The sequence below is a fragment of the Castor canadensis genome, chromosome 14 (assembly GCF_047511655.1).
Source record: "Castor canadensis chromosome 14, mCasCan1.hap1v2, whole genome shotgun sequence".
NCBI classification, from domain to species: Eukaryota; Metazoa; Chordata; class Mammalia; order Rodentia; family Castoridae; genus Castor; species Castor canadensis.
In genome coordinates, this window is record NC_133399.1 from 41750731 (window position 1) to 41774649 (window position 23919).

The window sequence follows — 23919 nt, forward strand, 5'->3', positions numbered from 1 at the left end:
TATACTTGAGTGAATTGCTGGATTCCAGAGTAGATATATTTTTCACTTCAGTGGATACTGCCCAAGAAGAGTTCTGGTTGTTCTGTGTCCTCACCAACACTTGATATTGTCAAGCTTTTGAATTTTAACCACTCTTGGTGGGTGGAGAGTCTCAGCTTTGAGTCTTTGACTGCTACCCACCTGTCCACCCCTTCCCTGTCCTCCAGGTCTGCCTAAGATGGAAGTGTTTCAGGAATACTATGGGCTTCCCCCACCCCCTGGAGCCTTTGGACCTTTTCTGCGGCTTAATCCAGGGGACATCGTGGAGCTGACCAAGGCTGAGGCTGAACAGAACTGGTGGGAGGTATGGGCTGTGGTTGTGGGAGTGATGGGTGGGATCCAAGTGTGGGGTCATAGGTGCAAATGACCATGGGGAGTGGGCCATAGTCCCTCAAGGCTCCAGAGGTGGGGGCCTGGGAAGTGGGGATGCAGATGGGGATTTCTGGGCTTGGTCCTTCTGAACTGGTTGTCCCTCTAGGAGGTTGATACTGGCTGGCTTCTCTGTGGACCATCCAACCCAGATGGACAAGAGGAGGGGCTGTTGGTCAGATAGGCAGACACATGGATGCCTGTAGACTCCGTGTTTTTGTCTCCTGGGCTTTTAGGGCAGGAATACAGCGACCAATGATGTTGGCTGGTTTCCCTGTAACAGAGTGAAGCCTTACGTCTATGTGAGTAAGGGTAAGGGGCTTGGGGGGGTGTCCTGGGAGGGTTTTGGGAGGGCAGGCAGACTTGGAGACACCCTGCGATGGGAGGGGGCTGCCCATCATGGCAGGCCATTCCTCAACTCAAGACTGATGACTGCCCACTGACCGTGGGGCGGGGCCACTCTGGGAACTATGATCACGGTGGTCCTTTTCCTCCCTGGTTCTTTTTGTATGAAGTGCCTCTCTTTCTTACGAGGCTGCATGGGAAAAGGTGGGGTCCAGAAGGTGGGCCAGTCCCCGGCTTCTTTCAGAGAGCTGAACTGAGGCCTGTAAGATGTTGTGCCCATGCTTCCTCCTTGCCCTGCTCCTGAAACTTCAAAGTAAATCTGCAGACTTCCTTCCCTTTTGCCCCTGAATACTTCCTAAGAGCAAGAACCTTCTTCTCTGTAACCATAGCATGATTTAAGTAAATTAGTCAGTGAACTTTTGTGGTGCTGGGGATGGACCCAGGACCTCCCATATGCCAGGCCAGCGCTTGCCACAGAGTGGCATCCACCCCATAGTGCGATCTTAAAGAATGTGAACCTCATTGTTGCCATTGTGTGTAATCCATAATCTGTGTTTAAGTTTTGCCTGTTTTTCCAAAAATGCTGCTTAGAGATTTTTTTTTTTGCCCTGTGATTTCTTCACTGACCAGTAAATTTCCAGCTTCATAGCTCCTTCCAACTTTTTTAGCTAGTCTCCTACTGTAAGAAAGGGCTGTTTTTTCCCCATCTGTCTGTCTGTCTATCTAGCCATCATCTATTTAATCTGTTATCCATTTATCTCTAATCTATCTATATATTTTTTTCTGTCTATATAGTCTGTCTGCCTACCAACCTACCTGTCATCCATCTACTATCTATAATCTAATCTTTATCTATCTATCTATCTATCTGCCTGTCTGTCATCAGTCTAATCTATTATGTATGTAGGTATCTATTTATCTTTCTGTCTATCGTCTGTCACCTACCTACATGAGTATTATCTATCTAATTTATTATGTATATGTGTATGTATGTCTGTGTTTTCTGTGTCCATCTGCACATCTATCTCTTATCTATCACCTACCCGTCTCTCTATTACCTCTTGCTTGACTATATATCATCTGTCTACCTATTTGCCATCCATTACTTTTTTGTCAGTCAGTCAATCACCTATTGGGAACAACTCGTGGATTCTTTTTATTTTAATCATTTTTACATTTACTTTCATGTGCGTACATTATTTGGACCACCTCTTCCCCATGGATTCTTATTTTAAGATTGTTCAGCGGAGCCTTCATGCTTTTTCTCTATCCTTCCGACATGTCCCCATCATTCTTTGAGCGTGTTCTTGTTTTCTGACACAATCCCAGCTCCTCTGGGTTCTGGTCCCTGCCCCAGTCTTGGGACAACCATTTCTCCTTGGTGCTCTGGTTCCTGCAGGGGACTTGGCACACAGAAAGCACATGTGGACGTCTCTCACTTTCTGTCGCCAAATGCGGCCATTGGTGGACCGCAGCCTTCCGTGGTACACTCGGTGATGTGAGAGAAGACATAGAAGGTGACCTTTCTCCTCCTGCCTGGCTCCGCGTCACAAGTCAGCTATGTGTTTATCTTCCCATGTGTCCTTCTGGAATTTCATAGTGTAAACACAAGTGGATCTAAACACAGACTCTTATTTCCCCTACAGTTTACTCATTATTCTTTTTATGTGGGCATCAGTTATAGGGCTTTGAATAGGGCTTTGCACTTGTTAGGCAGGTACTGTACTCCCCACCTGCTTTTTTATCAATCAGGAGCTTGCCTTTTGCTTGGGGTCAGCCTTGGACGGTGATCTTCCTACCTATGCCTCCCAGATAGCTGGGACCAAAGGCATGAACCACCCCTCCTGGCTGGGCTGCCCTCAGACTGCCATCCTCTTGATTGCTGCCTTCTGAGTAGCTTGGATTGCAGGTGTGAGCCATCCCACCCAACCCCAACTTAATCATCTTCTTTTGTTTATGTTTGAACTGGGGTTTGAACTCAGGGCTTCCTGTTTGCTAGGTGCTCTACCATTGATCATTTAAGTGTGGTATGAAGCACATTCACACTGTGGTGTGACTGACACCATCCGTCTTATAACTCCATCCTAAAAAACAGAAACTCAGTCCCAGTTAAACACTAACTTCCTTCCCCTCCCCAGCCCCTGCACCCTTCCTGTCTCTGTGTCTCTGTGACTCTGGGGACCTCCTGTGAGTGGCGTCCTGGTGTGTGTCCTTCTGTGTCTGCTCATTTCACTGAGCACCGTGTCCTCAAGTTCCCTCCACATTGTTGCAGGTGTCAGAATGGCCTTCCTTTTTAAAGACTGAGTAATATTCCATTGTATATACCCAATAGTGAGATTGCTGTATTGAATGGTAATTTTAATTTTTAATTACTTAGGGAGCCACCATACTGTTTACCCACAGGAGCTGCACCATATTGTATTCTCATCAACAGTGCCCCAAACTTCCAATTTCCCCATTCCCTGGCCAATACTTGCTATTTTATACTTTCTTTCTTTCTGATAGCAGCCATCCCAATAGATGTGAGATGGTGCAAGGGAGCCCTTTTTCAAGTTTTGAGACCAGAGTGGGCAAGTTTTTCTATAAAGAGTCAGATAACAAATACAGTGGACCTTGGTATCCGTGGCTCTGTGGTTCCGAGGAGACCATTGAGGAAAACCGATGTGTGCTCAGGTCGTGCAGTGCTTAGTGATGTGCTGCAGATGTGGGATTCATTTTTTCCCACAACATCCCCAACTTCTGCTAAAGACCTGCTGCCTTCCATCAACATCTCATACTTTCACTTGCTCTCTGTTTTTTTTTTTTTTTTTTTTTTTGCTGTACTGGGGCTTGAACTCAGGGCCTTCACCTTGAGCCACTCCACCAGCCCTTTTTTGTGAAAGATTTTTTTGAGATAGGGTCTCTAGAACTATTTGCCCAGGCTGGCTTTGAATCTCAATTCTCTTCATCTGTGCCTCCTGAGTAGCTGGATTTACAGGCGGGAGCCACCAGCACCTGGCTTGTATTTCCACTCTTGTGCACCTCATGCTTTCCTGTGTAACTCTCGACTTTACCACCGCTGTGCAGAAATTGCCATAAGTGCTTGGTAAATGAGTAGGCTGACTGTGTGTTAGGGAACACGGTTGGTGGACTTGATGTGTGGGTTTTATATAACCTTCTTTCAGGGAAACATTCTTCTTTTGACTTACTTTTGGTGTTTGGAGACAGGGTTTTGCTATATAGCCCAGGGTGTCCTGGAACTCACAAGCCTCTTGTTTCATCCTCCCTAGTGCTGGGATTACAGGCATGCCACCACACCCAGCTCTTCTTAGTTTATTTTTTTGTCATCCACTTAAACATGTAAAATTCACTATTACCTTGAGTGCCAAAGACAGGTGGGAGGGTGACCCCTGATTCTAGAAGGGAAGTCTCCCCTCATGAATCTAGGATATGTTCCCTCATGAGTAGCACAGAGCCTGCACACAGCTAGGGGAGTGGATGAAAGCAGGCCACTTCCCTGACTGTGGGTCTCTGCTTCTGTTTGTAGGGCCCACCTCAGGACTTGTCTGTGCATCTCTGGTGAGTAGAATCACATTCTTATTTATTTATTTGTTCATTCATTTAATTTCTGAGGCCAGCTCTTTCGATGTAACTCAGGCTGGCCTGGAACTCTCATTCCTCCTGCCTCAGCCTCCTGAGTGCTGGGATTACAGGTGTGTTCCACCACGTTCAGCTTCTTTCCTTATTTTCAACTAGGGGTTTCTGGGGTGGAGGCCCAGGCTGGGCATGGGAGGGGCCTGCAGATCAACACTTAACTTATTCTTTGAGTCCAGCCTTAGGCTCAGGGATGCTGGGGGTGGGGCAGGAAAAGGAAGGTCCCTGCCTTTGGGAGACTATGATCGTGTCTGAAGGAACTGATGACGATGACGATGACAACAGTGATGGTGGTGGTAATTTTCTTTGTTAAAAATTGAATGCTGAACAGCTGGGGGTAGACTTCACAGTGTGACTTCTGGAGCTTGCTAACCTGGGTTTGAATCCTGACTCTAATGCCACCCAGCTGTGTGACCTTGGCCAGTTACCTAACCCCTCTGTGCTTCAGTTTTCCTGCCTGGAAAATACTGTGATAACAGTACCTATGTCATAGTGGTGCTGGGAGGTTTAAAGGAGCCTGTTAACTGCTTAGTCTGGGCCTGGCAAACTGTGAGTGCTTTATACAGCATCAGCTGCTATGAATACAATGGTACAACGTTGTCCATTCTGAGACAAGCATCCACCCCCTGCCCCCCGCCACCAATTTTAGCATCTCTGAGTTTGGCGTGGTTCTTGCAGCCAGCAGAACCCAATCTTCTGCCTAGCCCTGTGGGCTCTAATTTCTCTTTTATAATGGCATAGAAGAGGTGGGGCCTTTTACAAGCATCTCACTTTAGGCTAGTGTGACTTTTATAACCTCCTGTTGGTACTGTCGTGAGCTCATTTACTTTCATAGCAATCCCATAAAGTGAAATAGATGCTGCTCTTATTCCCTATCTGCCAAGGAGGAGTCTTTTTTGACACAGGAAACTCAGAGAGGGGAAGGAATTTAGGCAATGTCACATAGTAAGGAAGTGATGAAAGCAGAATTCAAACCCAGGACTGTCCAAGTGTGTCTCTGATAGTCCTTGCACAGCAACCATTTATCCCACACAGTCCTCTGAGTGCTTCAAGTGCATTATTACTATTTACCAAAAATGTCCTTTTCAGAAGAGGGAATTGGGCCTCCGAGTGGCAAAATCAGTTCCTGAGTCTTAGAGCAAGAGAGTGGCAGAGCCAGGATTCGAACTGGTGGACTCTCGAGGCCGGGCAGGGTGTGGGCAGCGGGTGGTGACTATGGTGAGGCAAGTGGTGCTAAAAAAAACTCGGTGATCAGGACACGTCTTAATGCAATGTTAAAAAAAGAAGTCGTTCTAATAAACATTGCTGTCATTTTCACTGCAAAAAACAAGCCCCCTATCCTCAATGAGCAAAATGTGAAAAGTGAAAATAAAGACAAGAGAATGGGGATCAGCCCCGAGGAACCAGCCGTCCTGAAATGTCTTTTGCTCACCATAGTTTTCTCCTAGTCATTGCTGTGAAAGAATTGAGACGAATTTCACCTAACATAAAATCAAATGGTTCGTGGCTGTTCTGTTTCCATTTGCATGTTTCACTGTTTGCATTATGCTACACACTGCACACAGTTACATAAGTCAGTGTTACTGACAGTGTGTAGCTAAGTTTGTATCACGTTGTTACTGTGATCATACACACTTCCACTCATCACGTTACTTATTCTGTAATGTTTACCGTATGTGTTGCTTGCTTACCTGTGTATCATTCAGCACATGTTACACGATATGCCATGGTGCATTTGCAGTGCACACTCACACTCACATTGCATCATGCCACGCACTCAGTATTTGCTACCTGTGCTGCATGTCTCACTTACATGACCTTATGACATAGGACACTGTAACACATATCGTACTCCATTTACAGTATCTTAGTGCTGTGTCGTATGTTACGTAAGCTTACACAGTTATACGTTACGTAATGATATATGTGATCACCATTTATTTACATTGAGCATTTACAGCATATTGTATATTGTATATTTATGTTACACAGGATATGTAATAGTATGTATACCACATATGTGCTACACTGTATGCAATTTATGCATAGTTATATAACATGACTATTACAGTTATAATACATATAATTACAAATAAACACATATAATCATAGATTACATATAAAATGTACATATGAGTATAAAATACATTCATACATAATATAGTATATAAATTAGAAATACAGTATATAATATAAAATGTGTACCATATAAAATATTAAACATACCATGTATATATCATAAAAATAAATGTATACTATATTATACAATGTGATATAAAATACAGTGTATTATATATTTTATATGGAAATGTATATTACATTTGCATCAGAAATATATTTATATCCAGTGCTGGTATATTCACAGTGGTGTGTAACCATCACCTCTATCAAGTTCCAGAATGTTCCACCACCCCAAAAGGAAGCCTTGTCCCATGAGCAGTCACCTTGTCCCTTCCCCAGCCCCTGGACCCCAGGAGTCCACTTCCTGTCTGCGGCTTCTCCTGTTCTGGACGTTTCCTATTGATGGAGCCATGCTGTGGGGCCCCGTGTGTCTGCTTCTCCCACTGAGCACTGTGTCCTCAACGTCCCTCCATGTTGTGGTGTGGGTCAGAGCCTCCTTTCTTTTTGTGACTGATTTTTCACTTATTTCACTTTAAAAAATACTGCATTAGATACTATTTTATTTATTACTCGCTTACCTTGATGATGGGAACTTTGGCTTCCTCGTAAATTTTGCACCCAGAGGAATTCTTCACTCTTCTCACCCTGCTTCTGGTGACCCCAGAGCAGGACATCCAGTGGGTACGTGCAGTGGGCATTAGTGAAATGCCCATCAAAGTCATGGCCAAATTCAACACACCCAGCTGGACCCAAGGGATTGAGTGGATCCTGACCTCCATGTGCCATCCTTGGGTGTGACTTACAGACGCCTGGTGGCCCCTGCCCTCCTCTGCACTCTCCCCACTTGCCTGCATGGGCTTCCTCTGCTGGTTGAGGGCTGTTCGAACCAGGTTGTCACCCAGTTAAACAGTCATGGTGGTGGTGAGGGGGAGAAGCCGTCTCCACATGACAGGGTAGTGGCCTTGTGGACCTCTCTCCAGCTGTGTCTTTGCAGGTATGCGGGCCCCATGGAGCGGGCGGGCGCCGAGAGCATCCTCACCAGCCGCTCCGACGGAACTTACCTGGTGCGGCAGAGGGTGAAGGACACAGCTGAATTCGCCATCAGCATTAAGTAAGTAACTCCCCCCCACCCCCTGCCCAAACCAACCCACATCTCCTTTAGACATGGGCCTTGCAGGCTCCTGGGAAGGACGTCTAGGTTTACTTTATAAGTGTACAGGAATGACAGGCACCTTTTATTTAATGTGTTCTGGGTTCTGGGCTTTGATTCTCCTTCTTTCTTTTGCTTTTTTTTTTTGGTGCTGGGGACCGAACTCAGGGCCTTGCGCTTGCCAGGCAAGCGCTCTTCCACCGAGCTAAATCCCCAACCCCTCCTTCTTTCTTTTAATTGACTGACAACACAAAGAAAGAGATAAGATTCCTGTGGAGATTCAAAAACCTGTTAGCAATTAGCTTATATTGTAAGCAGCAGTCATCTGCTGTGCCTGGGATACTAGCAGGTCCTTGTCCTACCTAACTGCATTTTGAAGCCTGTTATCTTCTGTCTATCCCCCTTCAGATCCCCCTCTTAATCTCTGGTAGCCACAATTCTATACTATTCTTCAAGGTCTGCATGTAATTAAGAACATGTGGCATTTGTCTTTGTGTGCCTGGCTTATTTCACTTTAACTTAATGTCCTCCAGTTCCATCTATGCTGTTGCAAGTGACAGGATAGCATCCTTTTTAGGGCTGAATAATACTCCATTGTGTGTATATGCCACATTTTTCAATCCACTCATCTGTCACAGGCACCTTGATGATTCCATATCTTGTCTGTTGTGAATAGTGCTGCAGTTAACATGAGGGTGCAGGTGCCTCTTGGATGTGCTGATTTCATCTTTTTTGGATGCATCCCCAGGAGTGGAATAGCTGGATCACAAAGTAGATCTATTTTTAGTCTTTTAAGCAATCTTTACACTGGTCTCCATACTGGCTGCACTAATTTACATTCCACTGTTGTCCTGTGATCTTTTTTCTTTTTCTTTTGCTGTGCTGGGGATGGAACCCAGGGTCTTGTGTGCTGGGCAAGTGCTCACCGCTGAGCTACATCCCAGGCTTTCTGTTGTGACCTTAAGTCAGGCTTTACCTTTGCGAATGTGAAGTTACTTGTGTCTTCAGAGATTTAGTATTTGTTTCTGTTAGCATCACCCATGGATTAATGTTTAGGTTAAAATTTGAAAGATTAATTTCTTAGTTTTCTAGTGTATTTGTCTGATTTTAATACAAACTCCATATGTGTGTGAGGGCTTGCCCAAGCTGTTGAGTTATCAAGAGAGAGGTTTTTCTCCACTTTAGGTCTGGGACAGATAAGCTTTGGGTAGTTTCTCTAGCCTACCCCTTTTCCTGAAGGTGTAGCTCTTTGGACAGTCTGGTCTCATGGAGTACAGCAGGGCTCAGGGACAACTTTCCTCCCCCAGGTCCAGCATCTCATTTTATGTTGCCACATAGTCGTCAGGACTTGGGTAAGCTTCTTGGTGGTCAAGATCAGCAAACCTGTTAGGTCAGCTCTACCATGAGGTCATGCTTATTGCTCATTGTTCAGTTTCATCTTTCTTTTTGACTTGTGTGGATTTCCTTACTTTTCTGAGAGTTCAGCATTTTTCTTTAGTGTTTCTAGAGGCGGTATTCTTGGTTCTCTAGATTGCTATATTGGTAGAAGCAGATGTTGCTTGCAGTCTGTGGTCTGCCATATTGGTAGAAGAGGATGTCTTCCATGTTTCCTATTCTGTGGTTCACCATTACTGGCAGAAATGGTTCTCTCCTTCCATATCCTTTATGTCCTGTGGTCTTCCATATTGTAGAAGTAGTGTCTTTTCCTATCTAAGAACATTGCATTCTTTATTAGGCCTTTTTGACTTCTCAACAAGCCCGTGAGTCCAGGAAGATGATCCCTCATCTATGAGAGGAAGAATTGTTGGCTTAGAGCAGCACAGGCCCCAGGGAAGGGATTCCTCTGACAGCTTCAGTCTTTGGGCTCCAGGCAGGGGTGGCCCTTCCCTGAAGGAGCCAAGACTGCTTCTCCCACGGTTGGAGACTGTAGGCTGGGCTTGGCAGTGGATGGGCCTGGTCCTCCTACTCAGGGTCCTCTCTCTCCTTGGATCCAGGTATAATGTCGAGGTCAAGCATATTAAGATCATGACATCAGAGGGACTGTACCGGATCACAGAAAAGAAGGCTTTCCGGGGGCTTCTGGTAAGGGCTGATGTTTCCCTAACCCAAACCTCTCAGGACCTAGTCAGCACCCTTCCTGCACTTCCATCTTGGGACCCCCATTTTCCACATTCAGAGTGGCTTTTCCACTGGCACTATGGAACAGTTGACTTAAACTTACTCTCTAAATGAGCTATGCAAGTGATAATAAATATTGAGTGACTGTATCAAGCACTTACAGAGTACTTGTTAATATCAAACATGTTATAGATAGGATTCCAGTCCAGGCTCCCATTTCACAGATGGGTGAAACTGAGGTTTAGTCTTAACCAGTTTCACAGAACAGCAGAACCCATATCCTGCCAGACTTCCAAATTGATCTGTGCCGAGTCTGCCAAGAGACCTTGCACTTGGCTGAGAATTCATTTTGAGTATTTTGCTTCTGTTTGGTGCCCTGTAAGTTGTGCTCTATTTTTACGCATTTTAAACCTATTAGTCTAAGGCACATGGATCTTACCGTGGTCCATGGATCATCTGAAAGTAGAATCAAAATTATGTACCTGTGTTTTTAGAAGGGGGATATTTTAGATATGACTTGGTCCTCCACTGTATCCCTGACTCCCCAAAAGGTTAATTTACTGCACAAATCTTTTTTGTCATATTTACTTTTAATTCTGAAACATTTTCTGAAATCTTACTCCCCAAAAATCTCACAAAAGGCACTGGAACAGTGTTACATCTATGAACCTTTCATGCAAATTTACTAATTATTTACATCTGCTTCTTTTGCTTGTGTTCTCACTCTCTCTTTCTCTGTGTCTCTCTCTGTGTCTCTCTCTCCCTCCCTCTCTCTGTCTCTCTCTTACACACACACACACACACACACACACACACATAGTTACTCTGCACTTTTGAAGAATAAGTTGCAGTCAGGATTCTTTACCCATAATGATGCTGGCACCACCGTGTGCCAGCACCGTGTGACAATGATGTCACATAGCACTGAGGCAAAGTTATGGTCTGACACACAGTTCATTTTCATATTCCAAAGTCCCCAATCACCTCAAGTACATTTTAAAGCTGTTTTCCCCCAGAATCAAATCAGACACCACACACTGTGTTTAGTTTTTATCTCCTTAATCTTTCATTTGCAATAGTTCCACAGTCTGGTTTCTATTTTTTTCATCTTTCATGAGATTGGCATTTTTTGAGTCTAGAACTCCAAAATACAGAGCATTTTGTTTTTGTGGATGTTTTTAAATTTTGACTTGCCTGATTGTCTCCTCATTCTTAGAATCTCCACATTTGTGGAAGAAATATTCGTAAGTGCAAGAAATGTGGTACTCGAATTCAGGTCTAAGGTGTGCTTAGCTATTTCCCCTGCGGTTGAATCCGTGATCCTCTCTGTCCAGCTGTGGGACCCTGGACAAAGAACTTGGCTTCTCTGTGACTCAGTTTCTCTGTTTATAAAATGAGAGAATCATGGACAAATCGGGATTCTAGGAGATCGTGATGATACACAGTACGCATGCTGGCCAGGCTACAGGTGCTTAAATAAAAGCTGCTATGCTCATTCTTAATTGTGAAGGTAAGGCCCTGACACCTACAGGAGGCCTTGCATTTGGCGAGCTGATTATGTAGTGAATTTACTGTAAAGTGATTAGTTGGTTATCAGGAAGAGTGGTCTCAGGCCATGCTGTCTCTTCCCCATAACATGATCTCAGCTGTCCAGACATGGAAGGAGCCACCCATCACAGGGAGCATTCAAGGACTCGCTTGCTAAGGAGTCTGGAGCGGGGAGCCCGCTCTGCCTTCTTGAGGGCTGGCCAGCTGTCCTGCTGTTTCCCTTCCAGGAGCTGGTGGAGTTTTACCAACAGAATTCCCTAAAGGATTGCTTCAAGTCACTGGACACCACCTTGCAGTTCCCCTACAAGGAACCTGAGAGGAGAGCCATCAGCAAGCCTCCAGGTAAGAGGTCTCAGGTGGGGGGGCTGCAGCCCTAGCTGCACACAGTGAGGGGATGAGGGATGCCATGGGTTTTCCTTCCATGGGCATGAGGTGGTCACATCTGTGACAGCCCTCTGTCTATTCCTGCCCGCTTGAGGGGTTTGCATATTCCTTTGTTTGACTGGAAGATGGGGTGGAAATAAGTTTTCCATTTGGGAAAATGAGGGTATGAGGAACCAGAGGTGGCTCCATCTGCACCTCTCAAACCTGTATTTTTGTAGGAATGTCAAGGATGAATTAGCATCTGTCCCTGTTTTCTGCCATAATACACAGTTTCTAGTGCCCTTTACCTCCTTCTCCCTTGCAGCTCTCACTCACCAGGTGTTCAAATTATCTGGACTTATTGGATACGGTTTTCTGTGCATTAAAACAGTGAGATATCTACTTTAGGAATTCCTCTCTCCCTCCCTTCCTTCCTTCCTCCTTTCTTTGTACTAGGGCTTAAACTCTAGACACTCAAACCTGCTAGGCAGGCACTCTACTGCTTGAGCCACACCTTCAGTCCTTCTTTCTTTTTGAATTTAATTTATTTTTTGGTGGTATTGGGGTTTGAACTCAGAGCTTGGCTCTTGCAAAGCAGGTGTTCTACTGCTTGAGGCACACTTTCAACCCAGGAGGCTTTTCTTAAGTATTGCATTTAGCTCCACAAATACAATATCAGAAATTGTTTAGATTCCATCTGTATTTGTTTTTCATGTTTTCTTTATTACAAAGTTTTATGCTGATTTATATTTCATTTTGTTGGAGTGCATTCTGTGGTTTATTTTTCAGCAAGACACATGGGTAGGAATAATTCTTTTTTGTCCAAACCTTTTTAAGGGAGGGAGATGAAATTATTTTTAAAATGTTGTATTCTTTTTTTTAAAAAAAAAGCAGTATCAGTGTAATACCAGTATTTCCCCTATGTTCATCAAATAAATGTTTCTGTCTGCATGTTACTTACTTGTCCAGGATATACCAGGATATATGGATAAGTACAGGAATAAATAAATAAATAAATAAATAAATATTTATATGGATGTTCAACCTTAGAAATACTACAAGTTAATTTTGTAATCTGAAGTTTCACTTAATAGCACCGTCCCTCTCCCCTCTTTATCTTCCTGTACTCTGTCTTTTTGATCCTGGCTTTCCCTTAAGATAATTAACATTAGCAGCCTAGAGTGAAGCTTTCATGCTTTTCTTCCTGCTCTTCTTCCTATAAGTACAGTCTTGGTACCTGTGGGGAATTGGTTACAGGAATCCCAGGGGATATAAAAATGTACAGATGTTCAGGTCCCTTTGCAAAATGAGATAATACTTTCATCAAACTTACAAATACCTTCTCCTATGCTTTGAATCATCTCCAGATGACTTATAATATCTAATGCAGTGTGAACAGTTATTATAAAAAAGTCTGCATGTTCACTATGCCTGCAGCTTCTTTTCTGGAATATTTTTGGTCTGTAGTTGATTGAGACTGCAGAGGCAGGAGGGATGAATATATATGAAAACTATTTCATAAAACAGTTTCAAAAATGGTCTTGCCCAGTGTGGTGGTGCATACCTACAATCCCAGCACTCAAGAGGCTGAGGCAGGAGGACTGTGAGTTTCAGACCAGACTGGGATACTTAGCAAGACTCTGTCTCAAGCAAACAAATAAGAAATCAAAAACAAAAATAAAAAATGGCTGGGCGTCAGTGGCTCACGCCTGTAATCCTAGCTACTCACGAAGAAGAGATCAGGAGGATCATGGTTCAAAGCTAGCCTGGGCAAATAGTTTGGGAGACCCCTATCTTGAAAAAACCCATTACAAAAGGGCTGGTGGAATGTGAAAGTGTAGGTCCTGAGTTTAAACCCCAGTATTGCAAAAAAAAAAATTGCATGCAGCTCAGTCTGGAAGGGTGGTACTGGGCAAAGCTGTTTCCCCTCAGAGTAGAGGCCACCCGGTAATTGCATAGGAGCTGCACTCCTGACAGCCCCTCCCCTCTCCCCACTGCACCCAGACTGGGGATGGGTGTCTGTCTGTGCCAGACCCTTATCTGCCCCTTTCCTCTCTCCACAGCTGGAAGCACCAAGTATTTTGGCACAGCCAAAGCCCGCTATGACTTCTGCGCCCGGGACCGATCGGAGCTGTCCCTTAAGGAGGGTGACATCATCAAGATTCTTAACAAGAAGGGGCAGCAGGGCTGGTGGCGAGGGGAGATCTATGGCCGGGTGAGGCAGGCGGGGTGGGCAGCTGGGCGAGGGTTCGGGGGTGACTTGGGGTGTGCTGGGACTGCTCTGGGATTCTGGAATGGAGAAGGGGAGTGTAGCTCATGTGGAGGTCTTTACTGATTAGACTGGAGCAAGGGACACAGAGATTTGATTCATTTATTTAACCTAGACTTATTTCTTGAGTACCTACTATGTGCTGGATATTCTGCTAGGTGATGAGGAGATGAAAATGTGCATGTACGTTATCTTTGTGAAAATCATAGTCTAGTAAGGAGGATGTAACCACGGCCTGTGGACCTGTCACCAAACAGTGGCACCACCGCGTGGTCCAGATGGAGATGGGTGTAAGAGTCCTCAGGGAGCCCTGAGTTGCCCTAGGAGCAGGTTGGGATGACTTCTGAGAGGTCAAGCTGATGGGTGAGGAATAAATAAAGTGACTTAAATAAAGAGTCATCAATAGGGTTGGGGAAAGTGTGGCAGGAACTTCCGCCCACCCCCAGCATATGCAAAGGCCCTGTGGTAAGACAGTGATTGGCACATTTGGGGGACACAAAGGTAGGGATTTGTGTCTGTCTTGTTCACAGCAGAGCACCAGTGCTTGGAACAGTGCCTGGCACACATTAAGTGCTCAGTAAACATTGATTTTAGGAAGAGGCACACATAGGGGAAGTTACTGTACTCTTTTGCTCAAATTCAGACTGAGCAGCAGGATGGATCTCAGGCTCATCGAATGGGCTTTTGTCTGCTTACTTCCTATTTTTGTTCTACACAGGGACAAATTCATCCAGTGATGAATTCCCAACTTCTAGAATCCTTCCTTGCTTGAATGGTTTCTCAAAGTATTGTTAAGTGAAGACAGGACACCGGCTAGAGCTTGTATTCTACCAGGGGAACTGTGTGAAAAACAAAACTGGTTCCATAGTTGCTTGGATGAACGAATTTGATCAGCACATGGGAGGGTGAAATTAGTGAGCAATGGAGGACAATTAGGGTGTGAAAGAGCCCTCTGGACTGTTTAGGAAGGTGGGAGTGCAGGATTCATCCATGCATCCATCTACAAGTCATCCATACTTCCATGCATCCAACCATCCCCATTTATGCCTGTCCATCCATGCATGTTAACCCATCCATCCATCCTTCCTTCTTTCCTTCCATCCATCCATCATCCATTTCCATCTATGTTTGCATCTGTTCATCCATTTCTATCTGTGCATCCGTCTATCTGTACATCTGTCCATCCATCCATCCACCCATCCATCCATCTATCCATCCACCTGTCCATCCATCCATCCATCCATCCATCCACCCAACAAGTGTTTAGTAAGTACCTACTGTATAGTGGGAACTGTTCTAGGCTCTTGGAATTCATGGCAAGAAAGGCAGACAAAAATCCCTGCCCTCTTCAAGCTGATGTAGTGGGAGGGAGGGTGTCAAACATCAAGCTTAGAAATAGTAATATGTCTAATCCATGAAAAGGCAAATAAGTGCTACGAAGAAAAGTAAAGCAGGAAATGAGGATAAGGAGTGTTGGGGTGGGTAGTGTTTTCAATTTAAAATAGGGAAGGATTTGCTGACAAATAGCAAGTGATCAGAGGCAGAAACTTTTAGAAGGTGGAGTGAGGCTGGGGGAAGAGCTCAGTGGTAGAGCACTTGCCTAGTGTACATGAGGCCCTGGGCTCCATTCCCAGCATTGAGAAGTGTTGCAGTCAACAAAAAGGAAACTCTCATTAAAGAGTTTAGGTGATACATTTTCTGGGTAGAAGGAATGGCAGGTGCAAAGGCCCTGAGGCAGGAGGGAGCCTTCCTGGTGCTCTGAGGAGCGGGAGCAGAATATATAGAGACTGCACTGATGAATTCATCTTCTCTTTCCAGGTTGGTTGGTTCCCTTCCAACTATGTGGAGGAAGATTATTCTGAATACTGCTGAGCCCCAGCACACTGGCAGACAGAGGACAAACTGCAGGCTCTGAGCCCGGGATATCAGGCAGCAGGGCCAGGGGCCGAGACAGGTCCCAGTGAGTGGATAGTTTGGATGGACTGCAGAGGGCTAGAGTCCAGCTGGCAGAGGGCCCAGGATGATACTCTGCTCTGGTTAATTTATAACTCACTGATTGCCTCTTGGGATGTCTGGAAAGGCGGGCCTAGAGGCAACAGCTTTTAATAAAATGATGAATGCAGGGACTGGTGTATTGAGGACCCAAAAGGGGAAAGTTGGGGGAAGGCGTGCTGTGCACAGACACAAGTCCACCCACCAACCTCTCCCTCCCAGCGTGGATGGCTTTCCCTGTCATTGACAGTATGATTTGAAGGGGGGTTTGTAGGATACAATTCTCGTGTAGCAGGAATGACTGTTACAGTCACAGGGTCACAAAAATGCACCATTCATTTGCTTTTTCTTTCATAGAACTGAATTACTACTTCCAGCCTCCTCCTCCCCAATTCTGCTGGGTAGAAAATGAGTATCAGTGAGTTCTCCACAAGATCATGGGAGAAGGAAGGAATCAATCCAGGGAATGTCATGAGCAACAGTGTAGAACATGCCTCGGAGAAGAAGGGGAGGGAGCTGGGGTATTTATACACCAGCCTCCACACAGGAGGCTGAAACTGATCCAGTGGCCAGAGAATTACAGGGAACTTGGAGACCATCAATCTGCACAGACATTGTAGGTGCTGGGGGTGGGGACATGGACAAGATCTGATACACTCCTCTTTAATAGAGGAAATTCACACACCACTCCTGCGGGCGTCCCCATCAGTGGAGGCCGCCATATGCAAACTGTGTCAGACCTATGCAGAGCTTGCTAGATCTTGGGGCTCTGGAAGGGTGTCGAGAACTCTCTTTCCTTCTAACATCCTGTCTAGGTTGTGGGTTGACTTCTATGGTACAGAGATGGATCTCTGGACCACCTCTGAGTGTAAATATTCTCTCCTGTCCAATGGTTCTTCTCTCTATTAGAGAACCCTGCTTAGTTTTGTTGCAAGAAAAGCTGACTCTGACCATTTTCTTCCACATATATTATTTATGGCCAGACTTCTTTTCTTTTCTTTTTTTTTTGAGTAGGCTTTCTGAAAAATCATGATAAAATACACAAAACATACACTTTTCCATCTTCACTATTTTGTCTCAGCAGCGTTAAGTATCTTCACAGTGTCATGTGACCAACTCCACCATCTATCTCAATAACTTTCTTCATTGTGGAAAACTCTCTCCCCTCTTTTTTCCCCCTGCTCTTGACAACTGCTGTCCCTTGGCCAAAATTTTATCTGCAGTTCTTTAGGGCTTGAATTTTTTATGCTCATTAAGTCAAGAGTCAGAATCTCTAAATAGACTTTTGAAGTTTGAAAGCCAGGATGTTGCTTTTTTGGTAAATCTCTTTCAAGAGTTTGGAATAACCCTTACCAAGCAAAAAAGATTATGTGAACAGCCATGGACTGTAAGTTAATTTGGAGAAAAATTGTAAATACTTCCAAATAATTAGGAAGAAAGCCCACCATATTGAACATTAACCTTGCCAGGTGCCATGATGGCAAAATCTTTGTACTCAACTATTCAACCAACTTTGTGGTCACTAAAACATCTAAGACTCCAGGAAGATGTGAAGGTCATCCCTGCCCCTGTGAAATTATCTGGAAAGATTTGAGAATCACCACACCTCTTGGAATCAGAGAAAGATGAATTCGCTTGTCCAAGGGCACAGAGTTGAGATGTGTCCACTCTCTTCACCATCACTCTAGTGGCTGGTGGGGACCTTGGCACATCTTTCTCCCTGATTCCAGGGGAGCAATGCTTACATAGCACCTGTGCATACCTGGCCAGGTGTAGGTTATGACATAGGAGCCTGGTGTGAAGTGTTTTCCAGGTTTGAGGAGCCACAAAGCTGGAGTAATGAGATCAAGGACTATGGTGGAGGTGGGGCTTCTGTTCTTCCTCATGATTCTTCCATGGGAAGAAGGACTTGGGTCATGTGGTGTTGGTAACATTGAGGTCCTGAACTTGTTTTTCTTGTTTCCGAGTGTCAAGGTCCTTGAGCCCCAGGCTGAACCCTGACACCAGTCATGTGCAAGCTCTCACCTGGTTTTTGGCAGGCATTTTAGGCCTTGGCTTAGCAGAAGCTTTTATCGGTCACCTTAAGCTAAGTTTTGCTGCCTTAACAAAGGAACCCACACCTCAGCAATGCCTTCGTGCATGGGCTTCAACTGTGCAGTAAAGAAGTTTCTGGAAGGAGGAGGCTTTGAAGCAGTTACATACTGGGTTCATGGGAGAAGGACAAGAAAGAGATGGATGACCACCCAACAGCTATTAACATTTCAGCTTGAGAGCAACACACTCCACTTCCTCCCACATTTCATTGGCAAAGCAAGTCCCATTACAGAAGCAACTTTAGTAGGGCAAGAAAGTCTAACTATCATGTGGGGAGAGGTGACAAATATTTGGAGCAATGGCAGAGTCTACCAGACAGCTGTTGTCATTTGTTCATTGATATTTCCTTGATTGGTGACTAATGGTTAATGATGCCAACTATTATGGGCTAAATCCAGCACCCTCCAGAGTCCCCCCCAGAATCCAGTCCCCCCAGAATCCAGCCTGCCAGAATCCAACCCCTCCCAGAATCCAGCCCTCCCAGAATCCAGCCCTCCAGAATCCAGCCCCCCAGAATCCAGCACCCCAGAATGCACACATTGAAGTCCTGACTCCAGCATCCCAGAATGTGAGTGCTCTTTAAAGAGGGGACTAAGGTAAAATGAGGCCATAGGGCTGGCCCTAATCCAGTATGACTGGAGTCCTTAGAAGAAGAGGAGATGAGGACATAGACATACAGAGGACTTACTGTGTGAAGGCATAGGGAGAAGACGCTGTCCATGAGCCAAGGTGAGTAGAAACCAGCCCTGCCACATCTTCATGTTGAACTTCCAGCCTACAGAGCTGTGGGGCAGTAGTTATTTTGTTTGAGACAGGCTGGAACTTGTGATCTTCCTGCCTTGGTCTCTCGAGTGCTGGAATTACAGGTGTGCACCACCACACCTGGCAAGGGACGATACATTTCCATGGTCTGTGGTGTTTTGTTATAGCACACCTAGAGAAAACTCACATACCGCTTTTTGTTACATGAGTCAGGCATCCTGATGGCTAAGTGTGGATGATTGAACTGGGTCTCCAACCATGAACCATGCAATTGTGACATGCGGTGAAGAGTTTCATCTAAGGGAAAACAGGAGGCTGAGGAGCAGACACAGAGTCGGGTTGGGGAGGATGGCCAGGGGAAGGCTTCCCAGAGGGGGCCATATCTAAGGAGGCACCTGAATGATGAGCTAGATGGATTTACCTAGAAAAATGGGGCAGATGTAAGCCAGAGGAGAACCTGGTAGGTCTTGGGAGCCTCAAGGGACCCATTTTGCTTGGAGAGGAGGGAGTGGGCAGGGCCAGAGAAGTTGTGGGGAGTTGGGACAATTTTCTATAGAGCCTGACCCAGGATCTCTCTTCTGCCGTGTCCTTCAGAGAGATCAGGAAGAGCTGGCACGTGCGCACGTGTGTGTGTGTGTGTGTGTGTGTGTGTGTGTGTGTGTGATACCTTGCTGAGGGATGGTACTTCTCACTGGCCTGGTAGAGGGGATGCAGGGGCTCAGGTGTGTCCTGGGCTGCTGAGAGTTGAGGAGTTGGATTTCAGGAAATGGTACCTCATATGTTGGCACAGAGAGGTTCAAAGATCACACAGTGGCCTCCCAACCAGGAAGTCCTCTGGAGCTGGCTGTCAGTTACTTCTGGCTGCCTGAGGGTGTGCCTATCCATGCACACACGCACACACACTTGCACAAATGTGCGTGCAACCTATGTGCACAAGCATACATTGTACATGTGTGTGTGTGCACATGCATACACATATGTGCACACAATATTAGTTTGCCAGGGCTGCTCTGAACAACGACCACACTGAAACGGCTGAGCCAACAACATTTATTGTCTCACAATTTGGGGTGACCAGTCCAAAATCAGGGTATCAACAGGGCCGGCTCCCACTAAGCGTCCTAGGGGATGACTGGTCTTTGCCAGTTCCAGTTTCTGGTGGTGGCCAACAACACCTGGTGTCCCTTGGGACATTGAAGCGTGACTCTGGTCTCTGCCTCTGCCTCCACACTGCCTTCTCTAGGTATCCAAATAGCCTACAAAAACGTGTCTTTGGATTTGGGACCTCAATTCAGGGCATTTTCATCTCGAGATCCTTGCACCCTGTCTGTGTTTCCAGATAAGGTCGCATGCTGAGGTGGTGGAGTTACAGTGGTTTTTGGTGGAGCATATGCAATTTAGCTCATAACACACACACACACACACACACACACACACAGCGTATAAAAGTCCCTAATAAGAGTATCTACGCATGCAACAGGTCAAAACAGGACAGAGGTGGCCATAAAAAACTACAGCCTCAAAGACACATGAACAGGAGCACACGGTAAAAAGTGACTCAGATATAAAGGCCCTCCTCACCACACCCCACACATCTGGCCAGATGCACAGGTGGGCATAGACCCAGATAGGCAAAAAACACCCACGTGTAACAGGCAAACACAGCAGATAGAAATATAGCAACCCACAGTACAAAACTACCACCGGCATTACAGCAGAGCCCAGAGCCCGGTACTTCCCCCTCCCCAAACCATCAAGGACATATTAAATAGATGAATAGAAACACACGGATGCAAAAATAGCATTCCACAGGCAATTGCAAACTTGGTGTGGTGGCTCATGCCTGTATCCCAGCTACATGGGAGTCATACATAGGTTTGTGGTCCAGGCCAACCTGGCAGAAACACGACACCCTATGTGAAAAGTAACTAAAGCAAAGAGGACTGGGATATGGCTAAGTGGTAGAGTGACTGCCTAGCAAGGGCAAGGCCTTGAGTTCAAGCCCCAGTACTGCAAAACAAGCAAGCAAGTACAAGTGTGTATGCACACACAGACACACGTGTACACATAAAGTTGGCTTATATAGACATGGAGTCACATATGTACTCAGCTCCCCTCCCCCAACTTGTGATGCTGCTTAATATTACTTGTGATGCTGCTTAATTGCACAGTAGATGCGTCTTTCATAGACACACACACCCTCAAAGGACTCATTCCTACGGCCTGCTCTAGAAATTTACAAACACTGAAGACACTGAAGTCATTACAGACAGACTTCAAATACAGGCAACAGAGACATTTATAAATATCACCAAGATCACACAGGCAGATGGACCCAGCGCACACGACCTCAAATGAAAGCCATGATTTCCCCCTGGTGGACAGTCGCAGTAGTGTTCCAACCTCAGCAGCTCAGGGATCCCTGCTTGGGGAAAGGAAAGGAAGGCAGGGAAAAGATGTGCTCGCGTGCACGTGTATGTGTGTATATGTACGTGCATGTGCATGCGTGTATGTGTGTGTGTGTGTGCATGTGTACATGCACGTGTATTTGTGTGAATGTGGGTATGTGTGTGCACGCGTACGTGACATGTGTGCACATACATGCATGTGTGCACGTGTGCCTCGGCGTACGCATATGCATATGTGTGCACGCATGCACATGTACGCGTGCATGTATGTGTATGCACGCGTGCACATGTGTGTACGTGTGCACGCAGCGTGCTTGTTCGCACCCCGTCTGCACGAGCCCTAGTTGGCCACTGGAAAGGCATGGGGGACTTGTGGCTTCTCTGAGGCGGGGCATGGTCACATTGCCAAATGAGACCTAGGTTCTCGCTCCCCACAAACCTGACGCTAGGATCCCCTGAGGATCCTCCTAGGAGCGTCTTCAGTGTTGAGAACCCAGAGAAATACAGTGGAAGTGGAGCGGCTCTACCCAGAGCCCCTGCTTCTCCCAGCTTCTTTCATCTCCAGGGATTTCTAGGGGTCGCAGCTTGAGCTCTTAGTTAAGTGCCTGGACAGTTTTTTTTTTTTTTAAGGGGGGAAGAGAAACGCTTTCATTTAAAGAAATGTCTCCCTCACGGTGGAATTCCGGGCACGGGACTGACTTCCACGCCGCATCTCCATCCATCACGTCACACGAGGACGACTCATCCTGTGTCCTCAGGGCTGCTCTCCGCTTGTGACCCTCAGCACCAGCCTGTGCTGCCATCTAGTGGCCGTCAGCGATATGGCACGGCCCCACTGCCCAGATTGCTGGGAGCTCTTCAGGACGGCGGGACAGTCCCCGAGGACCAACACTCCATCTGGGCTGATGCCAAGTCACTGTTAGCATCCCTGCCTCCACTTCCCCACTTCTAGTCCACTCAGCAAAGGCACCAACCAGCCCGAGCACCAGGCTGTCCTCAGGACGTTCCATAATTTAAGTATTTTAGACTATATTCTCTTAAAAGAGTTGTCCTCTTTTATCTGTGGTTCTACTTTCTGAGGTTTTAATTATTCTCGACCAACTGTGGTCTGAAAATACTGCATACGTTAAGATTTAAAAATAAAGGTGTTTTGAGAGACAGTTCATACTCGCACAACTTTTATTACATACGTAGATGGCTGTTGTTCATCTCTTACTGAGTGGGCCTCATGAATTAAACTTCTCACAGTGATGCAGGCACAGGAAAGAGCATAGTGTGTGTGTGGTCGGCTCTATCTGTGGTTTCAGGTATCCACTGGGCGTCTTGGGAGGTACTCCCCACAGGCACAGAGAGCCTGCTGTGTGCTACTTAAAACAATCCATGCTAGGGGTGTCCTGAGGGTGCTGAGTGGATATTATTATTACACCTTCCGATCTCAGCCTCCCAAGTAGCAAAGATTACAGGAGTGAGTCACTGGCACTGGGCTTGAGTGGATATTATTGAGCAGGTGGCCAGAGAAGGCCTTGCTGATGTTTGACCTCAGGCCCAAGTGAACCCAAAGAGTGAGCCATTGAAAAATGGGGAGGACAAAACATATGGTTCAGGCAGAGGGAAGAGTGAGTGAAAAGGCTCATGGGAGGGAAAGAGCTCAGAGAGGTCAAGGACACAAAGTAGAGGTAAGAGGATGAAAACCTCAATTTCCCTGATGTTAATACTGCATATTATACAGTATATCGAAACACCACACAGTACCCCATAAACGTGCAATTATTTTTACACCAAACAACTGAAAAACGTTCAAGGAGATGGAAATGTTAATTACCCTGATTTGATATTGCACACTATATGCAGGTACCAAATTACTATCAGGGACCCCATAAATTTGTAGAATAAAAAAAGAAAGAGTGTGTGTGAGTCAGGAAGTTAGGTGTGGGAGGAGCAAGACTGTCTGAGACTTGGGATGTTTTTAAAACCTTCATGAGACGCTAATGTCTCTTGGTGGTGCTTAGGTATGAGCTCAGGGCCTTATGCTTGTGGGGGACACTGTGTCGCTTAAGTCATGTCCCCAGCCCTTTTTGCTTTAGTTTATTTTTCAGATAGGGTCTTGTGCTTTTTGCTGGGGCCTGGCCATGGGCCACAATCCTTCTATCTTTGTCTCCTCCCTAGCTGGGATTATATGCATGTACCACTGTGCCCAGCCTAAAATGTTCCATTCGAAAAGCAATTGTTGAGTACACAGTACAGAGGCATTGAGCACACTCCCGTGGCTGTGCGGCCGACCCCCCATCCATCTCCAAAACCTTCCATGTCCCCAAGCTGGAGCTCTGTCCCCACAACACCAACTCCCTCCCTCCCCAGCCCCTGGCACCACCATCCTACCTCTTGTCTCTGATGACTCTGGGGACCTCCTGTGACTGGCGTCCTGCAGCGTGTCCTTCCGCGCTGCGTCTCATTATATTGAGCACCTTGTCTTCAAGGTTCCTCCGCGTGGGAGCTGGTGTCAGAAAGGCCCTCCCTTTCAAGGCTGACCAGTGGCCCATAGTGGGGACGGACCCATTGTGTGTATGTTCACCCATCAATGGGCCCCTGGGCTGCTGCTACTTTTTGTCTGTCAGAAACACCGCTGAGGAACGTGGGAGAGCAGGCTTCTGTGTCAGTCCCTGCCTTCTGTTCCTTCTGGCCCCCACCTTTTTTGACGAATGCTATGA

General features: G+C 46.0%; 1 protein-coding gene across 1 annotated transcript in view; it reads left to right on the forward strand.

The window, feature by feature from the left end:
• Positions 1-16077, forward strand: part of Vav1 (vav guanine nucleotide exchange factor 1) — a 64437-nt gene extending 48360 nt beyond the window's left edge. The window contains exons 20-27 of the mRNA XM_020183077.2: positions 207-343; positions 645-710; positions 4280-4311; positions 7502-7618; positions 9652-9739; positions 11551-11665; positions 13750-13901; positions 15774-16077. Coding sequence (XP_020038666.1) covers positions 207-343; positions 645-710; positions 4280-4311; positions 7502-7618; positions 9652-9739; positions 11551-11665; positions 13750-13901; positions 15774-15827 — 761 coding nt within the window. The 3' untranslated portion in view covers positions 15828-16077. The remainder of the gene's footprint in view (positions 1-206; positions 344-644; positions 711-4279; positions 4312-7501; positions 7619-9651; positions 9740-11550; positions 11666-13749; positions 13902-15773) is intronic.
• Positions 16078-23919: the final 7842 nt, after the last annotated feature.